We start from the raw sequence: 21,084 nt of genomic DNA, 5'->3' as shown, positions 1-21,084 counted from the left end.
AAATATTTTTGAATGATTCATTGTTTTATATTCTATTCAAATACATCCAATTTTTTTTTTTTTTTTAATTTCTATTTCAATTATAAACCAAACATACTGTAGTGCAAAGATCATCTGTGAATCCCACCGTGTTCCCTGCTTCTGTGGGTATGCCCCTAGACTTGGATTCGGATCGTGAGCGGAACCCGAAACGGACCCAATTAGGAACCAGACGTTAAAACATGCTAACCCCATGTCTCAATTTTTACGCGGAGGTTGTGACGTCACAAGCACCCGTTTTCGTGTTTCCCCAGAGTTCGCATCACCCTTCCAATCCCCGATCGCCACCTCATCATTGGCACCAATTTACCATTCCACGTACTTAGCCAAGTAGGCGGTTAACGCATTAGAATTTGCCACGTGGCAAGCAGGAATACACATCTCGTTCTGTGTCCGTGCGCTCTCCGGCGCACCGGATCGTTACTAAACTTCCCCGAGCATAAAAGCTTCCTTCGCCTTGTCCTTTCTCCTCTCCAGATCCCGATCTCTCCTCCCTCTCCCTCTCTCTCTCTCGCTATATTTCTCTCTCTCTATCCAAATGTAGAAGAAGAGGGAGAAGTAGAGGAGGAGAGAGGTGGTTTTATCNCTCCTCCCTCTCCCTCTCTCTCTCTCTCTCTCTCTCTCTCGATAGAGTCCATGGCGTCGGCTCCTCCCGGCCCTCAGCGGCCGCGCCCCCCCTTCATCCCAAACCCAAACACTAACACTAACCCTAACCCTAACCCCTCTTCCCTCCCCGACTCCTTCCAGAACCTCCAGATCGGGCGCCCTCCGCCGCCCTCTGCAGTCCCCCGCGGCGTCGCGCCCCCTCTCCCCTTTTCCTCTGCCGCCCCCCGTCCCGCCGCCTTCCCCGCCGGCCCCGGCCCCGCGCCTTCCGTCGCCGCCGCCCCGCCGATGGGCCCGCCCGGGTTGATCAGGGCCCCTTTGCCCTCCGCCGCGCCCCCGCAGTCGCATGTGGTGCGGCCCTTCCCCGGCAGCCCCCCGGCCGGTGCGCCGTCATCTCAGCCCTTCGCCGCGCCGCCGCCCACGGCCCCGCAGACATTTAGCGTGCTGCCACCACAATCCTCAGGCCCTTTCACTGGGAATCCGGCGTTGGCGGGTCCCCCGAACTCACAGCCGTATATGGCTCCACCTTCGTCCCAGCCATTTTTTGGAACTCCATCCTCCCAGCCATTCAGAGGGCCGCCATCCTCGCAACCATTTTCCAGGCTGCCGTCCTCTCAGCCTTTTATGGGGCCACAGCCACCGTTCTCAGGGCCTCCGGCTTCTACTGCCCCTTTTGGTGCTCCAGCATGGCAGCCACAGCCACGGCCCGTGAGTTTGAATTTGGTTTTTGTAATCGAGTATATATGGAACTTCTTTGTTTCCTGAATTTTGTGGGCTAACAGATTTTTATGGATTTCTCATTCTTTGAGTTATAAGCCAAAAGTTTTCGGACTTGAGTTGCGTTAAATTATGGATTTTGTAGTGTTCTCTAAGTCTGCCTTCTGAATTTGTTTCGCCTTGCTTTGCGCAAAATTCCGTTTTAGGGAGCTTTTCCGGGTAGTGTACCGCCGCCAGTTAGAATGCCCGGCATCCCGCTGAACGCTCAAAACCAAATGATGCCTCCACCTCCTCCAGCAATGGGCTACTCCCCTCATGCTGGGACTCAGATGTCAACCCCGTTGAAAATAGACCCTAATCAAATCCCACGGCCAATGCCCACCTCGTCAGTGGTTGTTTTCGAGACCCGTCAAGGAAATCAAGCGAATGCTGCGAATGTTCCGCCGGTATAGGCTAATCTTTTTCCGCTAATTTGTTTTCTCACTAGACATAAGAATCTTGGTTGGATGAAATTGCTTCTTAATCTTTTTTTCTACAAGTATCCTTTGCATCCTTATCTCATTTAGCTATCTGTTGTTGTTAGCCTGCCACAAGTGATTTTGTTGTCAAGGATACCGGTAACTGCAGTCCCCGTCTGATGAGATGCACCATGAATCACGTATGTATTTTCAATGGTCCCTACTCTTTTAGCTTTTTACGACTAGAATTGTTTTTACAAGTTGTAACTATTGATAGATACCATGTACTGGGGATCTTTTATCAACATCGAGCATGCCCTTGGCTCTAATGGTACAACCATTTGCTCTTCCGCATCCATCTGAGGAGCCCATCCAGGTATGGATTGACTATTCTTCTTGGTAGCGACTAAGTTTAAAAATTTCATCATGATACTTAGGTGCTAATATATTAACATTTTCTTTAACTCCATTTCATGTGATGTTGTTAATACTTAATATTTAGTCAGACATACGTACATGTCTACGCAAACAAATTAAATTATTTCTTTTTTAAACAAGAAAATAAAGCCTCGTTTGGTATTGTTCCCTTTTTTTTTTCACTTTTTTAAATACTAATTCTATATAATTTGATGCGTCTGATGAAAGCATTTTCTTTTGATGTTATAGTTGGTTAACTAATGATGCATCCAACTAAGTGATAGATAACAATTTGTTTTAAAAAATTTTGGAAGCAAAAATAACTAATTTTCAAATTTTTGGTTTTTGTTGTGAGTAAAGACCTTGAAGGAAAAGATTGTAAGTAATCCAGTATCTACTCCTACACTTTTGGACATACAAAATTCTACTTAAAAAAAATTCTACTTAAAAAAAAAAACAAAAACAAACACGATACCAAATGAGGCCTAAGTGTTTGATGTAGTTCTAGTTAAAATCTCGCACTTCGAGTGGAAACTAGAAAACCACAAAAAACATATTCTGTAACTGTTTAACTTTTGTGCTAGTGAGTTTTAACTACAAATAACACATTGAGGGCCGTGTAGTTTAAGGCAAGGATTTAATTGCTGTGGCACGGGGTCGTGCCGGAAACTTGCCGGCACGGTGCGTGTTGAGTCGTGCCGATGCGTGCCGGTCAAAAAAATTCTTGTGTGCCGACACATAATAGCATGGAATATTTATTTTCTTTAGAAACAAAATATTCGAATTATTTATTATATCTTTTTATTACATCTTTTGAACTTTATTGAGGAAATTACTTACTAATTTAAAGAATAGAGGGTTTTGAGCTGTGCCATCGGCACGGGGTTTGTATCGTGCCGGTATCTTATTGGCACGATATGGCACGGTGGATACGGCCCGTCGGCACGGGCACTTAAAACCTTGGTTTAAGGTGTGTAATATTTTGGAAATGTTGTATATTTTATGTTAGGAATGGCAAGTATGCTACTAATTATAAAGCCACTTGGGTGAGAGGTTGTTAAGAACTAATATATTCTTATTAATGGACTACTAATGATTTCCATAATGAGAATACCTCCTAACCCATGGTAATCTAGTATTACCATCATCTAGAAATCTGCAATGATTCCACTACTTCACTAACACCCTTTACAGCTACCCAACTTGAATTGAATGGTAATATTTGAATATTTTCAATAAAAAAATATGAAGGATTACTAGAATATTACAAACTATGAACCAAATGGGTCCTAATGGTAATCATAATTAATTTTCCTATGATCTTACTTTTTTTGGTGAAAGCTTCATAAAAATGTAAGTGAAAAATCAAATGACAAGGAGATCTCAACTGCTGAGAGACACATTGGAACCCAATGAATATAAAATTGTGTTTTTTTCAATTAATAGAAGTAAAGTAAATTTGATCTGGCTTGAATCCTCTAACTTGAAGTTGCACGGAGTTGATGCAAAATGCTCCTAGGAGCGAGTAAATACTTCCATTTTCCTATCATTGGGCAAATCACAAATATTTGCATCTTTGGTCAAATAATGAGTAGTAACTGTGTAACATAAACACAGTTTGGTTGTAGGATTTTATCCTTTCTGTTGTAGGATTTCATTTGAGCGAGGAGATGCTAAGAATGGGTAACTGGGGGAGTGAATGATTTCTCTCTTTGATTAATTGTTTGGGACAAAACCAACGACATTTTTAACAGGATTTGGTTGCAGTTGTTGAATTCAACTCAAATTTGGCAAAGAAAAGTCGAATTTTTATGACAATGTGAATTTTTCAAGCTTATGCAAGGAAAACTAATTAGAAGATTCACTTAAAATGAAGTTCTCAAGGCTGCTTGTATTTGACTAAAATGAAAAATAATGCTAGGACTGGAGATGAAAAGAGAAAATGAAAATGAAAATTGTGATTCAACTAGATTCCATCAGAAGTTGGGAATAGAGGCTACATATGATCTGGTCTGGTATTGCAAGTAGTTTCTTCGAAGTCATTAGTGTTATGAACCCACAAATAGTGATAGGTCTTATTTGTTGTCACCTAAAACAGATGTTCCTACCAAGGCTCTCTCAATGTTTCTTGGGAGGTGTTAAATGAAGTCTAGAAATGATTCTTCTACGGAAGCCTTACGTGAAACATACAAAGGATCTAGGGTGTGATATTGACTTATTGAGTAAATAGCAACTGAACTGTACAAACAAAGCAGTGTTCATTTTGGTTAAAAGGTGGGGCGAGGCTATCTTGTTGAAACTTCACAGGGAAATGCTGAAAAAAGGCCCCTTGAGAGAGAGAGAGTGAGAGGGGGAGGAGGAGGGAGGGAGGGGGGCGGGTTTGTGTGGGGGCAGTGGGGCTGCGGCGGGTCATAGAAGTTGAATTGGTTTTTACAACATATTATTTATGATTGTGTAATTTGGTGGTGTGACTGTCTGATGATGAACTAATTAAATTAATCGTAACTCTCTTATCACCTTGTTCTGATGATCACAAATATTGAAGAGTTTGCTGCGTGATCACAAAATGAGAAGAGAATTGAAATACAATCACATCTGACACTGTCAGAAATGAAAACTTCTTCAACTATTACTCCCAAAATGTGCAATCTTTAGGTAAAAGTAAGTCCATTGTATGTTGAAGAGTAACTGTATTGAGTCCTTTCGATTTCAGGATGCCTCAACCTTCATTGACCAATTATATTGTTCAACTGAAATGTTGTTTAGCAGGATAAGATTATACAATCATGTGCCTGTCTCTTTTGAATGACGTGTAATTAAGTTGACTCGAAATTTCTGGTATCATTACAGTATCACTTGAAATATTGTTTGATTTTACACAACGATAAGAATGTGAAATATATCTATGGCACAATAAAGAATATTGAAGTTGTGGATGCTTTACCTGCAATTGACCCTTAACTATCTAATTACACTTGATAAGCTATATTTTTGGCCTTTTCTCTGCCTGCAGAGCTAAAATAATAGAATCGTATGTTTCTTTTGTATAATGCATTTAAATGGCCTGGTGGAAACTAGAGCTCAATTCTTTTGCTTAAGCTGTTGAATATAAATATTAAAAAGCATCATTTCAGGTAGCTAGCACCATTTTTGAATTGAGTAATAATAATAAAAGATTAGTCAAATGTGAAATATATCTATGGCACAGGAAATAAAATTGAAGTTCTGGATGCTTTACCTGGAATAGACCCTTAACTATCTAATTACATTTCATAAGTTATATTTTTGGCCTTTTCTCCGTCTGCAGAGCTAAAATAATCGGACTGTATGTTTCTTTTGTATAATGCATTTAAATGGCCTGGTGGAAACTAGAGCTTAATTCTTCATTTAAGCTGTTGAATATAAATATTAAAAAGCATCATTCTCTAGTAGCTAAAGCTTTTGGAGAAAAACGGTTGTTTTATATAATTTAACTTGATATCTAAGCAAGAGGTCCTGACTTCCAATCCCGTCAGGCTCCTAGCATTATTTAATTTCTTACATCTTGGGTCTATCAAAAAGTCTCAACCCCAAATGTGAGGAAGAGTTTTGAGTATATATATTAAAATACATTGTTCTCTAGTAGCTTAAGATTTTAACATAAACATCTTTATTTTCCTTAAAAATATTGTTTAAGCATTATGATATCAAATATAAATATGTGAACCAACGTTGTCAAAGACACCAAGGCCAAAGCATTAGCCAATTAGTTAGCGTGTGTTGCTGGTGCCAAATTCCCATCACACGGAATGGATAAAAAGGGGGATTGGGATTTGGTTAGCTATGCAAATTGAAATAGTCAATAATTAAATCCAATTTTGAGGACTGCAGTATTTTGCACTTAGTTGAGCTCATAGTTTAGACTGTCGCTCAAACAGCTACAAATTTGCTAATCTCTACTACTAATCGGTAGTACTACTGTTAAATTGAAGGTACCTCATTTTTGAAAAGAATTAGTGGTTACTTGCATTAGAGATTGGCCATATTATCTTTGGATCGCGAGGTTCTTTAGTGAACAGAGCTCTTTTTTCACTTGTTGAAGTTCAGTTTCTTTTCTGATTTTAAATTTTAATGGATGATAGAAGAATAGTACTTAGAAAAGTTAGACGCTTAAAGGAGTGGTTTGTACTTTTCATATAAAAATCTTCGCTACTTTGTTCTTTGTAATTATATTCATTCATTTTCTAAGCTTAAGCATCAAATCTTTTTCTAATTGCTTCCACTGTGACTGGTTTGATTTTTAAATGTAGCTTGTAGACTTTGGTGAAACTGGACCTATCCGCTGTTCTCGTTGCAAAGCGTATATAAATCCTTTCATGAGATTTATTGATCAAGGGAGGCGTTTCGTTTGTAATCTCTGTGGTAAGTAGCGGAAATCATATTCATTTAGAGATATACTTATTTAATTTAATGATACATGCCTACATTGGTTTCAAGGTTTTGCTTGCAGTATATCCTTTTCATATTCTAATTGCTTCTTCCTGTACTTTTGAATTTAATTTTCTCTCCAAAATCTATCAGTTGCTTCACTTGCACTTTTATTTGACTGACTGCTACCCTTGTAAGCATGAGATCAAAAGATTTTGTCTTTTGAATTATTTCATGGTAAATTGCACAGTTCGCCATTTCCTTTTCAAAAAAGAAAAAGAAATCCAAAACTATTGGAAGTGTTTCACTATAGTCATTCTTCTTATGTACTATTAGATGAGATTCTTGCCTACAGCTGGTACATCTCTATAATTACGTGCCGTACATCTATCAATTCTTGATGTCCTATGTCATATTTCAATCCTTCTACCTATTGGCTTGAAGCCAATTTTGAAAAATTGGACCACTGGATTTAAATATAAGATGGATGGAGTAGTGGGAATTTCTACTTGCAGATGGAAGAACCTGGTATAAACGATGATTTTTCTTCTTAGGACTAAAGTGTATCCTGAAGGTTTTCAGGGTTTTGAATGTCGATTTTAAAAATTCAAGGACCAAATTGGAACTTGACACAAAGTTCCTGGACTTATGGTTCAATTTACCTGATTGTTTAATGTGTTTGCTATTTTCTATTATTATTAATTGCTTTTTTCATGGTCTTCTCTTAAGTCTTTGCATCCATATGTGCCTTAATGACTCAAACATTTTTTATGCCATGCTGATTTGGTAGGGTTTAGCAATGAAACTTCTCGGGATTATATGTGCAATTTGGGGCCTGATGGTAGAAGGCGCGATGCTGATGACAGGCCAGAGTTATGTAGAGGGACGGTTGAATTTGTTGCTACTAAGGAATTTATGGTTTGTTTATTTGTCTAATTCATTTAAACTTATGTATCTTTGGCATGAATTGTCTCTTCAAAGTTCAAACCAGTTTTTATCCAGCTATTAGAAACTATGCATAAGAAGGCATCTCTAATATATTTTAGGTTGAAAATGTGACATTTTAGTAGCTGCTTTATTTTGTTTCTTTATAATTATGTTATTGTTCAGTGAAATGTTTCAATTAACTCAACTGGATTATTGCAGTTGCAATAACATTGTCTTAGTATGTTGCAACCTCTCGGGAATATTGTAACAAGGGTCTTGTTGTAGTTCTTAGCCCTTTATAATTTTTTTGTTGCCATTGGTATTTTTTTTCTTTTTTGTGTTGGAAAGTGCTAAGTAACACTTTTCGGGTAAGAATCTGCTGACTAATCTTATTATATTGTTTCTTTTTTTTTTTTTTTTGTTTTCAGCGCTTTTTTTTTCATGCTCACATATGCTTGTTGCATCGGAGGGGCTCTCTATATTCATACAAAAATATTAGTCAACTGAACCATGATGCATTTAGTTTGGACTTTGGACAAAATTACATTTTCATTGAATGAGTAGGCATTTGCTATGGAAATAATTTATTATCATAATCTTGTATCAGGTACGTGAACCAATGCCTGCTGTGTATTTTTTCCTCATTGATGTCTCAATGAATGCTATCCAAACCGGTGCAACCGCAGCAGCTTGCACTGCAATTAGCCAGGCTATTTCAGATCTTCCTGTAAGTTTGTTATTATGTTTCGAGTTTTCTATATTCAGAGATCATTAAATTATGCTTTAGCTTGGCAATGTAGTAGTGACCTTCCATCAAAACAACTGTTAGGTATTCAACAGCTATTAATGACCACTTTGTTGGACTTCAAATTTCCTAATATCGCTTGTCATTGCAATTAGACGATTGCCATTACTTGTGTCAAATTTCATGGTTGATTATCTTGTTTTCTTAATCCTATAAATTCTGCGACTGTATCTGAAAACTAGTTTTTCACAGAAACTTTTATGTCTTTGCAGGAAGGACCTCAAACGATGGTTGGAATTGCGACATTTGACTCCACTATTCATTTCTATAATCTTAAGCGTGCTTCACAACAGGTATGAAGTTCAAGTATTAGCATTTTGTTTTTCAAAAAGTAAGGTAGTAGCATTTTGTTCCTTTGAAAAGCCGACACTATCACTGTTATTATGATACTTGATAGAGCTCTAAGTAATGTGCCTTTAAGTTGTTTTGATCTCATGTTCAACTTCAGTTTGATTTGATCTCCTGTTCAACTTTAGTTTGATTTGATCACATGTTCATGGAAATTTAGTACTTGTTCTACTTTTGGAATTGTTCCTTCAGGTGTTATTTATATCTTAAAGAGGGAGAGGGAAAATATTTTTAAATGTAATCATGATATAGGATATTTTGGTAGAAATCAAAAGAATGCGTAGCATGAAAAACGAAGGTCATTACTGACATACGATCCCACCTCAGTAGTCAGATAGAATATCACAAGACAGTTGATCTTATGTTTTAGTTTTTAAAATACTAATAATGTATCATTTGCTGTTGATACTGACTAACACGTGGAGGTTTTTTTTTTTAAAGATGAGAATGAAACGTCCTTCTCGAAAGCATTGGTAGGATCACGATTGCATATGAACCTATATGATCTGATGTGACACTACGATCCAAATTGCCATCTTGCAGTTATCCTAGAAATGTTCCATTCTCAGCCAAATCATTTGAGAAACCGAGGGTTGTAGGATTTGTGCATTTCTAGAATCCTAATTGCTTTTTGAACAAATTAGGTCCACAACCAGCAATAATCTTTTGCATGAAGTAGCTGCTATTGTAAATTGGCAACCTTGTTGCTGCAAAATGCAAGTCATTTGCCACTCAACCAATTAAAGAAACCAAGGGAGGACTATGGGAAATTATCATGAAATGGTGAAGTGTGTTAGGATTTGTGACACCCCAACTTCCCATGGAGTCACCCATCCTAGGACTACACCCGTTTTAGCACGCTTAACTCTTTTAACCTCTTGGGCCTAACCATCGCCCAAAATGCCCTGGGGTCTCTTTTTGATTATAAATTATTGCGGAAGTGCCCAATTTTTTTTTTTGAAAAACCTGACCCTCAGGGTATGCCAGATCCGCCACAAATACAGAGAATCCACTGTTCACACGGACATAGTCTTCCCTGTATTTGCACGGTGTCGCACGAGTACAAGATACAAGATTTACCATACAGGATACAACCACACATATGAACATCCACAGATTCATACACCATTCAAATTCATATTCAATTCAACACAATTATCCATAAATCCATATCTATCAATTTATAAATGTTTCCTATCCGGAAACTCATTTTGAAACACTAAGTCATGATAACCCAGAAAACCTTTTAAAAACTGTTTCCCACATGGAAACTTTTTCCTTTTTAAAACTCGCTACCACAAGGGGTAGAAAACCATCCATTTCACCAAAAATTCAGAAATCCTTTATCACATTTATAAAACCAGATGAATTCAAAGTAATAATCACTGAACCAAATAACTATCTAAGTCATTTATTTAAAGAAGCTGAGTTTGAGAATTAACCAAACAATGGGACGGTGGCTCTATCGATCGCTAGACGCGCTCCTCACGAAGCGCCCCACTAGGACCCACGACGTCACCTGTAATGGGGGTGGGGGCTCAGAACATGTAAACATGTCTCTCCTCCCAGTAGGTACCGCAAGCCGACGAGGGCGAGGGGTACTCACCAGTCAAGAAGAATAAACAAAGGTATGGATAAGTGTAATACAGTAGCAACAATAATACATGAACATGATGTATAAAGAACAACTACCGCTACTGTATGAATGCATCAACCGGATGACAAGTCCAAAATACTTAATCTGAAACCAATACTCTGTTGGTCCGCACCGCAAACCTCAAGCCCGTGCCACTGCTACTCTACCCGCATATAACCCAGCCTAGGCCGCTGGGCTCACGGGTTGGCACTCCCAACCACTTTTTCGGAAAAGAACACTCTCTTGCGGTGGATCAAACCGCTGGTGTTCGTGAAATGCGTACGAGTATCGGGCGATCAATGCTGATATGCTCAATAGTCAATCGTCAGCAACCAGCAGACAATCCTACCCCTTAGGGCTCACCGACCGTATAAATCATCAACTAGTCCAACCGACCAAGTAGGTTACAATAACGATGCAACAAGTCGACCAAATGGGTCATAGATACGAGATACAAGAACCGACCAACCAGGTCACAGATATCACATGTAGATAGAACTGCTCTACTCATGATACTAGGCATGAAAAACAACCGAGTAGGGTATAACGGAAACAACATGGGTGCAAGGCTCAACACTATATATAGATATATAAGCAAGATAACAACAAAAAAAACAAAAGTAAGAAGATGTCACTGAGTGTGCACCACTGTACCGACTTCGGGTCGAAGTACCCACCTGTACAAATACGGTGCTGGCCTTCCAACTGCGGAGGAAGTAACAACCGGACCTACGAAGGGTCCACCGGGTTAGAATCCAACCCACGAACACAAACACTAACTCACAATTCCTACCAATAAACCTTCGGGAATCGATTTATGAAAACCGATTGCCAAACTCGTCGGGAGTCTCGAAAATCGCACCGGGACTTCGCTGGGACCCGCGAACTATCCTGGAACTCACTGACTCGTGCTACGAGTCACCCGCTGCCACTAAACACATCTATTCGTGTGCCTTGGCAGCAAAAACACTATCTCACATTGAAACAATTATTGTCGGATAATCGTTCCGATCTGGGTTTCCGGAATTGTCCAATTCGACACCGGAACCCACCATCTCTCACCCGTCGTTTCCGAACCCTCGAAACGACACGGGTGACCAGCCAACAGGGTTCAGCGACGACACGAATTATTGTGAGGCACCGTCGGAAGAATTCCGAACTGAAAACGCGTTCCGTCGGCGGATTTTACCGACAAACGCACCGGAAATCAATTTTCGATCTCCGCAAAGGCCTGGGGCCTTAGACAATCAGTTTAGAGGTCACCCACTGTCCGCACACGCTGCCAACAACGACAACAAAAAGTACAATTGCATAGAAACCCCTGCGACAACATAAAATCACACTATTTCATGTGATTCTCGGGGTTTTATGGCCCGACAGCGCAAACCGAGGATTTTCTGACCTGGTCGAGACACCCGCTGTCAGGTCTCGATGTGCCGGAGGCCGTGCTCACACTTCGGAGCACGGCCGGCCACTGTGGCAAGCACGCGAGCGACGCGAACATTAGCGAAACAACACGCACAATACTTAAATCGCGTCTATCACGCAAATCGGGGCATCGTTGACCCCAACGGAGGTCAGCACAATGTTCAGCACAAAACAGGGCTTATCATGCTCACTTTCGGGAGCATCGGGGTATTTCGGATCATCGGAAAGGTGACCGGAACCCCCAAAACAGTGTGCAAAAACTGGTAAAAGCTTACCAGAGTTGGTTGGAGCTCGAGGGTGGCCGGCGGCGGCCGGATGGCGGGCGGGCCGGCCGGAGACAGGTGCGGCCGGTCAGTGGGTGCCGGGGCGCGTGCTGCCCGGCGGCGGGAGGCGGCTGGTGGCGCGGTGGAGAAGATCGAGCCTGCACTGCCTCGACTCGGGTTCGGGGAGCAATGGTGGTCGGGCGGTGGCCGGAGGCGAGTTGGGACGGCGGCGGCACGTCGCCAGGAGCCGAGGGAGGGCGGTGCTGCGGGCGGCGGGCGGCGATGACGTGCGGTAACCTCCGCTCAGCACAGATCTGCACAGGATGGCCGCAGGGAGCAAAGCCGACGGCTGAAAGCCGTGGGGACGGCGGCAACGGCGAGCGGAGGGTCGCCGGAGGTCGTCGGAGGACGGCGCGGCCGATCACAAGCGGCAGAAGCTCGTGGCCACGAACCAAGCTAGGCTCGGCCCGAGCTTGGCCCAACAGGAACCAGGTTGGCCGCAGCAAGCACGGGGACGGCGGGGGCCGGGAGGGATGACGCCGGAGATCGGTCTCGGCCAGAGGAGTGTGATCACCCAGGGTTTGGATGACTTCCTACGACCAACCGCCGATGTGGTGGAGACAAGGTGGAGGGAGGAGTTGGCTGGGAGGCCGGGGTGGCTTTTCCGGCGGTCGGGGGTGCTCGCCGGCAGCCGGGGCGTGCGCACCAGTAGGGTGAAGGGGTGCTGCGACGGCTAGGGCTTAGCTCAGCTGAGGAGGTGTCCAGGAGCTAGGGTTTCATCATGAAAACCCTAGTTGCAACTATATATATATTGTGTACAATTGCAAAAAGGTCCCCCATAGACAAATATTTTCAGCTCAGTCCCTGTCAGTATGTGTATTATGCACACAAGCCCCTTGATGTTCGAATTCACGCAAAACGACGCATAAAATATAATCCTTTCCGTGATTTTACCGTTTTTGCCCATTCCGACCCCTCTGCGAACTTTATGCGATTCCCGGAGATCCGTCCGTCGGATTTTCGATCGGATTGTGCCATTGCGTTCAACACGACGGGGGCATCGAAACTACAATTTTGTTTCATTCGATTCGGTTGCCGATTTGCGACGACTAGGGATGTCAATGGGTATGGATACCCGAAATTTTATCCGAACCCGAACCCGAATGAAACGGATATATCCGATGGATATGGATTTGGATATGGATATAAAAATAAAAACCCGACGGATATGGATTCGGATATGGATTTCGATTGTACCCGACCCGAACCCGAACCCGACCCGAACCCGAATTTATTTTGTATTATATATAATATATATATATAAATTTGATGTTATATTTGAATTTGTATTTTAAAAATTTAAATTCAATATAATATATTTTGAAATATTGAAAAAAGAAATAATTGTTTCGGATTCAAATTTTCGGGTTCGGGTTCGGGTACGGGTTTCGGATTTTTGGTCGGGTTCGGGTCTCGGGTTTGGAGTCGGGTTCGGGTTCGGGTTTTTAAAAATCCGCCCCGAATCCGACCCGTTGACATCTCTAGCGACGAAACCCATCCCCTCTCCAATTTTCCAAACACCACACATGCACATATGTGTAAACCCAATAAACCTTAAATTCGAATTCGAATTTGACTTCCCTACCACTAGTAGGTACCTGAAACATCCATCACCCTACTCCAGGTCACATGCAGAGAGCACGAAGAGTTTCATAATGCAAAAACAGCAAAAAACGAAAACCCTCTTTTCGATAAAACTCCTTTTTCTCGAAAACCATGCATCAAAACCCAAATCTGTCAGTGCCATTGGGTCCAGGACAGTCGAACCGTTGAAAACGAGCTATTGGATCACTATGGACGGAGTCCAATACGCACCAGAAGCCATCTCCACTCATTGGCTTCTCCGGAAAACCGGAGTTACTATTCACTTTAAGTGATTAGTACAGGTCGCGTAACTTCTTCATCCTAACTCGTTTTCTCCTGAAACTTGATGAGTGTTTATATAATTAAATTACACACAAAAACATCGTCAACACAGAGTTTAGCTACATAGTCAAAATCTCAGTTCTTACACGGGTTAAGAGTTTTAGCCCTATTATATCTTATATATAGGGCTACCCGAGGTCTGACATTCTCCCCCCTTTAAGCCTTGACGTCCTCGTCAAGCTGAGACTCACAAGTATCAGGCGATGTGAGATTTGTCTCGCTAGTCTAAATCGATCTTGTGGTGAGCTGCGCTCTACCCACAACAGTCAACAGCATGAGAGCCTCGCTCTTCCCACTGTATAGTTCTGGTTCAGCCGAAATTCATATCACACTTCCGGCTGATAATTGGCACTGATGCCAACTATGACGCCCCAACTTCCCAGGGAGTCACCCATTCTAGGACTACTCCCATCCTAGCACACTTAACTTTCTTAACCTTTTGGGTCTAGCCACCGCCTAAAATATTTAAGTCGGGTTAAGAGTTTTAGTCCTACTATATCTTATATATAGGACTAATATAGGACTAAGGTCTCACAGGATTTTAAATATTATTAGTTAAATATCCTGTAGAATGAGTTATTTTTGTGTAACTTGGTGAATTAAAATGTTAAATTGAATTGAAAAAAAAATCAGAACGGCATTTGTTCTCGCCATCGAATTGATACAATGAGTTCTAATGCTTGTACAAGTTGGAGAGAAATTTGACCATGTAATAAAAGGGAAGAAAAATTTTCTGAACTTTCTTTTTATTTGTCTAGTGAGAAGTTGTATTATGAATTAACTCTTAAGAACTATGCAGCCTTTGATGCTTATTGTGCCCGATGTGCAAGACGTTTATACACCTCTTCAAACAGATCTAATTGTTCCACTTACCGAGGTTTGCATTTCTTGTCACTCAGTATATGATAATTCCTATTATTTTGTCAATGCGCACAGTTATTGATTTTGTCACAGGATTGTAAGAAGTTTGTTTTGCTTCTAGCTTAGAGGGATTTTTTTTTCTTTTTTTTTTTCCGAGGTTCTAGTGTCGCCAAAATTTGGAGCAATTGCTGGAAAGCATTCCAAACATGTTTGAGAGTAATAAAGTTGCCGAGTCTGCATTTGGGGCGGCTATCAAGGTACGGGATTCAGATGTCTTACTTGATTTCTCTGTGAAGAACTGTTTACTTTGACATACTGACAACAAGTGTAACACGCCATATAGATATAATGAATATGTCCATCTATGGTTCTTTATCTATTGTTCAAAGTTTGATACAGATTCTATTTATGCTTATCATTGTCTATCTGTTTACTTTGACATTCTGACAACAAGTGCAACACACCATAGATATAATGAATATGTCCATCTATGGTTCTTTATCTATCGTTCGAAGTTTGATACAGATTCTATTTATGCTTATCATTGTCTATCTGTTTTTAGGCTGGCTTCCTGGCGATGAAGTCCACGGGCGGAAAACTTATGGTATTTCAGTCAGGTGTGTCAATGGAAGTTCCTTTCTTTTGTTACTAGAATAAGACAATTCCAAAGCAAATTGCAAAATGCTGTGCAAGTTCTTTATTTTGTTACAAGATAGAATAGTATAAAGAATCAAACTTTACAAAGCTAGAGAGCCGTTTTTGATTTGAAGAGATTATCTGATCCGCTCTTTCAACGAGAAGAAGGAAACTGTACAATTACAAAAAGGGAAGTTATTGATTTTAAACAGAACTCAATTTGCATTAATGTTTTAAATTAAATTGCAAAATTTTGTGGGATGTTATAGTATAATAAATATCATGCCAAAGTTGGAGTAATGCTAGAAATATATACTCATTGCAGAATAATGAATACTAAAAAAAACTGCTAACCTTGTGTATTAAATTTGATGGCCAAGTGTTTGAATAATATCTAATTTACCTGCATGCCATGCCTAACATTTTAATTTTTTGGATTTTGCACTGTTTCGGGTTCCGCTACGTTCCGAGGCACTTTCTAATCCATTAAACTTTAAGTTTATGATTCTAATGCCTATAACTAAATATGAATCACCATAACATGAATTAAAACTTTACCTTTACGTCGTGATTCACATTGTGAGCTATTTTCTAAAATCTTCGAAATCTTGAATTCTTCAATCTTCGTCAATCCGCTTCGATCCTTCAAAACTCCGACTCACTTCACGAAACTTGCCAATACCCTTAACACCAACACCACCACGATTGCAAATGCTATGTGCAGATGATGAGGCTTTCTAGGATTTCTAGCACTGCACTTTCTGCCCCCTACAGTTTTGAAATTTTCCTCCCACTTTCTCTCGCTCTCTCTGCTCGCGTGGGAACCTGTCTGTACCAAAGCAATAGTTAGGGTTAGGGATATAGATTCATAGAAGATGCGGCAAGAAATTCGCCCATTCCAAAGGCGAGGTTGGTGAAGAACCCATCCATACCAATCTCAGAAAAGATAGAAAAAGTCAGGGGAGAAGAGGGCGAGAGAGGGAAATGAGAGAGTGAAAGGAGCAACAAGAGAAGTAGGTAACAGAAAGGAGAGAAAGATGATATGGCGGAGAGGGGAGAGAGAACGACCTACCATCCGAAACGGAGAGGGAAGAAGGAACGACGCGAAGGAGAGAGCAGAGGAAACGCTCCAACAGAGAGAGGAAAGGGAGGGACTTGGTCGAGAGAGGAGAGGAACCGACGAAACGCTCAACTATCGTGCGAAAATGGAGAGGAGGAAAAGGCAGTTCAGTTCTTTGGCTCAGAGAAGGGTCAAGTTAAGGTAAGACGGTCGGTTTGGTTCGGTTCAATTCGGTTCACCGGTAAGGGGGAGACGGGCGGTTCGTTTTAGTTCAGTTCATTAGTGCGGTTTGGTTCAGAAAAATAAAGAGAAAAACGGGTTAGTTCGGTTTCTTGGTTTAGAGAAGAGTCAGGTTTTGGTTTGAAAGGAAAAGATAAGTTTGGTTCAAAAGAGAGGATGAAGAGGGTGTAAGATAACTTGCCACGTGGCAAAACTGATTGGGAATTCATATTAGTTAATAGATGTGGATTAATAATTTTAGTGCAGTTTTACTATACTTTCAGAATCATAAAAAGTTCGTACTTTCGACTTTTTGACATTTAGGGCTTGTTTAGTTCCTCCATTTTGGGTATGAAATGGAAATCGGTTTGATCAAATCCAGTTAATTTTGTTTAGTTCGCATGAATCGGTTTGGGATCCTATTCCGGACTGGAATGGGAATGGCCCATTAGCCTTCAACTTGATTCCGGTCTTCTAGCCCGGATTGAGATTTCATTCCGGAAGCCCACTAAGTTCTCGAAGCCCATGCGACCATCTCACCCTCTTTCTCTTCACCCATTTCTCATCAAAAAAAAAAACTATCCTTTTTCAAAACCCTATCCCTAACCCACATCAATAAAAGTTTTTAAAAATAAATTTGATATTTTTTTTGGAAAACTTATTAGAGAATAGTATTATATTTTTCATAAATTTTAAATAATATAAATTTATATTTGAGAGTAAAATTAGTATTATAGTATCCTATAATTTTTTTAGTTTATACGAACCAAACAATGAAATGTGAATAACTCATTCCAATTCCCAATCCACAAATAAACCAAATAGGGGAGTGGGCTATTCCAATTACCATTTCAATTCATTCCCATTCCATTATCCATTCCAATTCCACCCTTGAACCAAACAAGCCCTAAATGGATTCGCCCATTCCGATTCCGATTTCGATTCCGATTCCAAGGTAAAAAAGAAGCGAACCAAACACGCCCTTAGTGTGCTGTTAAGATGTTTAGCAGTTGGAAATTGTGCAGTATAAATATGTATATGAACATCGGTAACATTCAAATAATCATATTAGGATGTGTAATATTTAGTTATAATTGATTTCAATGAGCTGAACTGATGAATTTTTCATTAACTAGGTGGGCTTAAAGTGAAATATTTGGTCAGTCTAAGGCGCCGCTTGGTTCGGCGATGACGAACATTGGAATAAATTTTTTTATCCCTGAGATAGTTTGCATTGTGCAGTCTAAGGCGCCGTTTGGTTCGGCGATGACGAACATTGGAATACATTTTTTTTATCCCTTTGATAGTTTGCTATTTCGCAATAGTCAGGAACAAAAGTAAAATTGTGTTTGGTTTGTAATGCTGCGATTTTTAGGAATAACTGAAATTATGTTTGATTAATTTTGTAGAATAGTAGAGGATAGTGGAAAAAGTTATGGTTGAATTTGATTTAAAAGATGAATTTTAATAAAAATAATTTGTTATAAAAATAATTTAATAAAAGTAATTTATTATAAAATTTAATAGAAATAATTTATTATAAAATTTGACTTAATAAAAATAATTTATTATAAAATATGACTTAATAAAAATAAAGTATTATAAAAATAATTATTTTCAAATTCTACTTAGACTTTATTTAATAAAAATAATTTATTATAAAATTTAAGTATAATTTATTTTAATAATTCAATATTATAATATTTAAGTACAAATAATATGTATTAATATTGTACAATTAATAATTTATTGTAATATATAATATATCATGTCTATATAATTTACTTTAATTTATTTTATAATCTTAATAAAGCTTGGAAGTAAATATCATAATAGCGCTATTCCCCCAAAAGGGTGGAATAGTTTATCCCAAGCTATCCTAGGATAACCTAGAATAGCAATGTTTGGCCGAGATAAAATATCTTGGCCAAAAAACTCCCCGTTTGGTGGAGTAGCGGGGATAACTTTCATTATTCCCTCTTTTTCCTCAAACCAAACGGGGCCTATTGTTTAAGTTAGAAAGGCCAACTGAAAATGTAAAAATAGATAAGAATATGGTGAAATATGCTATAGTGTGTGGATGCACAAAGTTTTTTTCCTTACGTGGAGCAAGTTAGATGCCATACTTATGAAATTCCAAGTGGTAAGTTGGGTTGTGAAAAAGTTATTCAAAATAACAACCTTTTTAGCTCTTTCTTTTGGCAAACGAAATGAGACATTGAGCAGCTCGAGTTTGAGGCAAAATTCTATTAGTTGGCTCGAGCTTATTTCGTTTATATTTTAGAAGCTTGCGCTTAGTTCGCATGCTAGTGTCTAAGTTGTTTTCAACTTTAGTTTGTATTCTATGGTTATTGTCGTTATTGAGGTGAAATATTCTTAATTAAATGTATTTTGGGGTTGTGGTTGTGTCTAATTCTTGAGTATGGCTGTTTTTAGTATACATGAAAATGGCCTATGTAACTTCTAATAGGACTTCATTGCAAGTTTTGCAAAATAAAATATTAAGTACATAGGAATATTTTTAATTTATTTCAGGAGGCTCATAAATTGCTCCAGCCAGCTGACAAAACTTTCAAAACAATGGCAATAGAGTTTGCTGAGTGTCAGGTGAGATGTATAGTTGAACTTGCCATTTGTATAAGTGACTAAACAGAAATTTGGCTTATTGTTGCTGAAAGTATTGTGTATGAAAGTAGGATAACTCCCATTCTTTTATAGGTTTGTGTGGATATATTTCTCACTACCCAGACATTTGTTGACATTGCTTCCATATCTGTTGTTCCAAGTACAACTGGAGGGCAGGTATAACCACTTTCTCATGCTTTGTTAGAAACTATGCTGTTTACTGTGTTTGTGCGGTCATGTTTCAAATACGATAATTAGAATAATTATTTTAGTAGTTATGTTTCCAGCAAGGAGTGCCCGTGCCACCCTTTGCCATATGTGCCGTACCATACTAAGGGCGCACCAGCATGTGGCACGGGGGCGTGCCGACACCATATCGACAATATATTCTTTTTGAGTTATTTAATGGTTTTTTTTTTTTTTTTAGTTTTCTTGAGGTGAAAACTTTTAGAAAGGTTTTTTCATTTTTGAAATATGTAAATCTTGCAAATCTACTAACATTTGTTGCAATTAGTGAGTTCAATTGCATACGAGATTATAATTTAGTGAAAAAAGACAAAAAAGAACATCTCGCCCATTTTTTTAAATCTTTTTAGATATAGTGAATTTGCTTTTGGTAGTGTTTTTCTATAAATTTTTATCCAATTGTAACTTTAGTTTTGTTTGCATGCCTATACTTTCGTAATATAATATAAAATAATATTATTTTTAGTTATTAAGATCTATGACTTTATTCTTACTAAATTGTGCGAGATATAATACTTGAAAATTTTTTATAGCTATTAGGGATATTAAAACAATCTGAGAAGCTAACATTTTATAAAAACTTGTTACAAAATTTTGCGCCAATGCATGCCAATATTATGTTGGCACGCCTCATGCCAGTGTGCCATGCTGCCAGCAGCATTGACCGTGTCAGTGGCACAACAATCCTTAGTTTCTAGGTTTCGTTGAGTGTTGAAAATTTATTAGAACTGGAATTATATAACCAAAAACTTAGGAAACTCTAGTAATATGAATTTATCACAATCACTCATCTTTCTCCCCCCGTCTCTTGTGCGCACACTACTTTACTAGGGCTATGTTTGAGATTATGAGGTTCTTACGTTACATGTAGTGAGAAAGTATGATGAAAACTAATCTGTTTGTTTCCGTACATAATATGACATTGTGTATATCGCTGTTAGTCGGTTATAGTATATTTTCTAGCCGTCCAATCGGAAAATGGAGAAGCATATTCTCTCTTTATGCTTTCATCCTAACTTCGTTTAGATGGGCCTCAATACCAAGGGACCGTAATTCGCTTCCCTACTACCATACACACCATCCAACGACATAGTTATCTTACAAATTGCATAAAATGCATTAGAGCATATCTTCATATACATAGTGCGTTCGATAATGTGCAAATTTTGGTCCTGAAAGACGAGAATAATAACATTTTGCCTATTTTTGATGTCGTTTCTATCGTAAATAATTGCCGTCTCTCCTCCTGCAGGTTTATTATTACTACCCTTTTTCTGCTCTTTCTGATCCTGCGAAACTCTACAACGATCTTAGATGGAACATCAGTAGGCCCCAAGGTTTTGAGGCTGTGATGCGTGTTAGATGTAGCCAGGTGAGTCCAGTCTAAAAAAAAATTGCTTGTT

The 21,084-nt window shown here is 39.3% G+C and overlaps 1 protein-coding gene across 1 annotated transcript in view; it reads left to right on the top strand.

Moving 5' to 3' along the window:
• The window catches only part of LOC109725247 (protein transport protein Sec24-like CEF), a 39,804-nt gene continuing 19,346 nt past the window's right edge, over window positions 627-21,084 (top strand). Inside the window, exons 1-14 of the mRNA XM_020254357.1 lie at window positions 627-1,350; window positions 1,566-1,805; window positions 1,943-2,017; window positions 2,095-2,193; window positions 6,524-6,635; window positions 7,432-7,559; window positions 8,176-8,295; window positions 8,586-8,666; window positions 14,834-14,911; window positions 15,060-15,152; window positions 15,458-15,541; window positions 19,346-19,417; window positions 19,529-19,612; window positions 20,934-21,053. Coding sequence (XP_020109946.1) covers window positions 676-1,350; window positions 1,566-1,805; window positions 1,943-2,017; window positions 2,095-2,193; window positions 6,524-6,635; window positions 7,432-7,559; window positions 8,176-8,295; window positions 8,586-8,666; window positions 14,834-14,911; window positions 15,060-15,152; window positions 15,458-15,541; window positions 19,346-19,417; window positions 19,529-19,612; window positions 20,934-21,053 — 2,061 coding nt within the window. The 5' untranslated portion in view covers window positions 627-675. The remainder of the gene's footprint in view (window positions 1,351-1,565; window positions 1,806-1,942; window positions 2,018-2,094; window positions 2,194-6,523; window positions 6,636-7,431; window positions 7,560-8,175; window positions 8,296-8,585; window positions 8,667-14,833; window positions 14,912-15,059; window positions 15,153-15,457; window positions 15,542-19,345; window positions 19,418-19,528; window positions 19,613-20,933; window positions 21,054-21,084) is intronic.

The sequence above is a fragment of the Ananas comosus genome, linkage group 19, assembly GCF_001540865.1.
Source record: "Ananas comosus cultivar F153 linkage group 19, ASM154086v1, whole genome shotgun sequence".
In the NCBI taxonomy this organism is placed as follows: Eukaryota; Viridiplantae; Streptophyta; class Magnoliopsida; order Poales; family Bromeliaceae; genus Ananas; species Ananas comosus.
The sequence above is the reverse complement of the archived record's forward strand: the minus strand, read 5'-3'. Positions and strand labels throughout refer to the sequence as shown.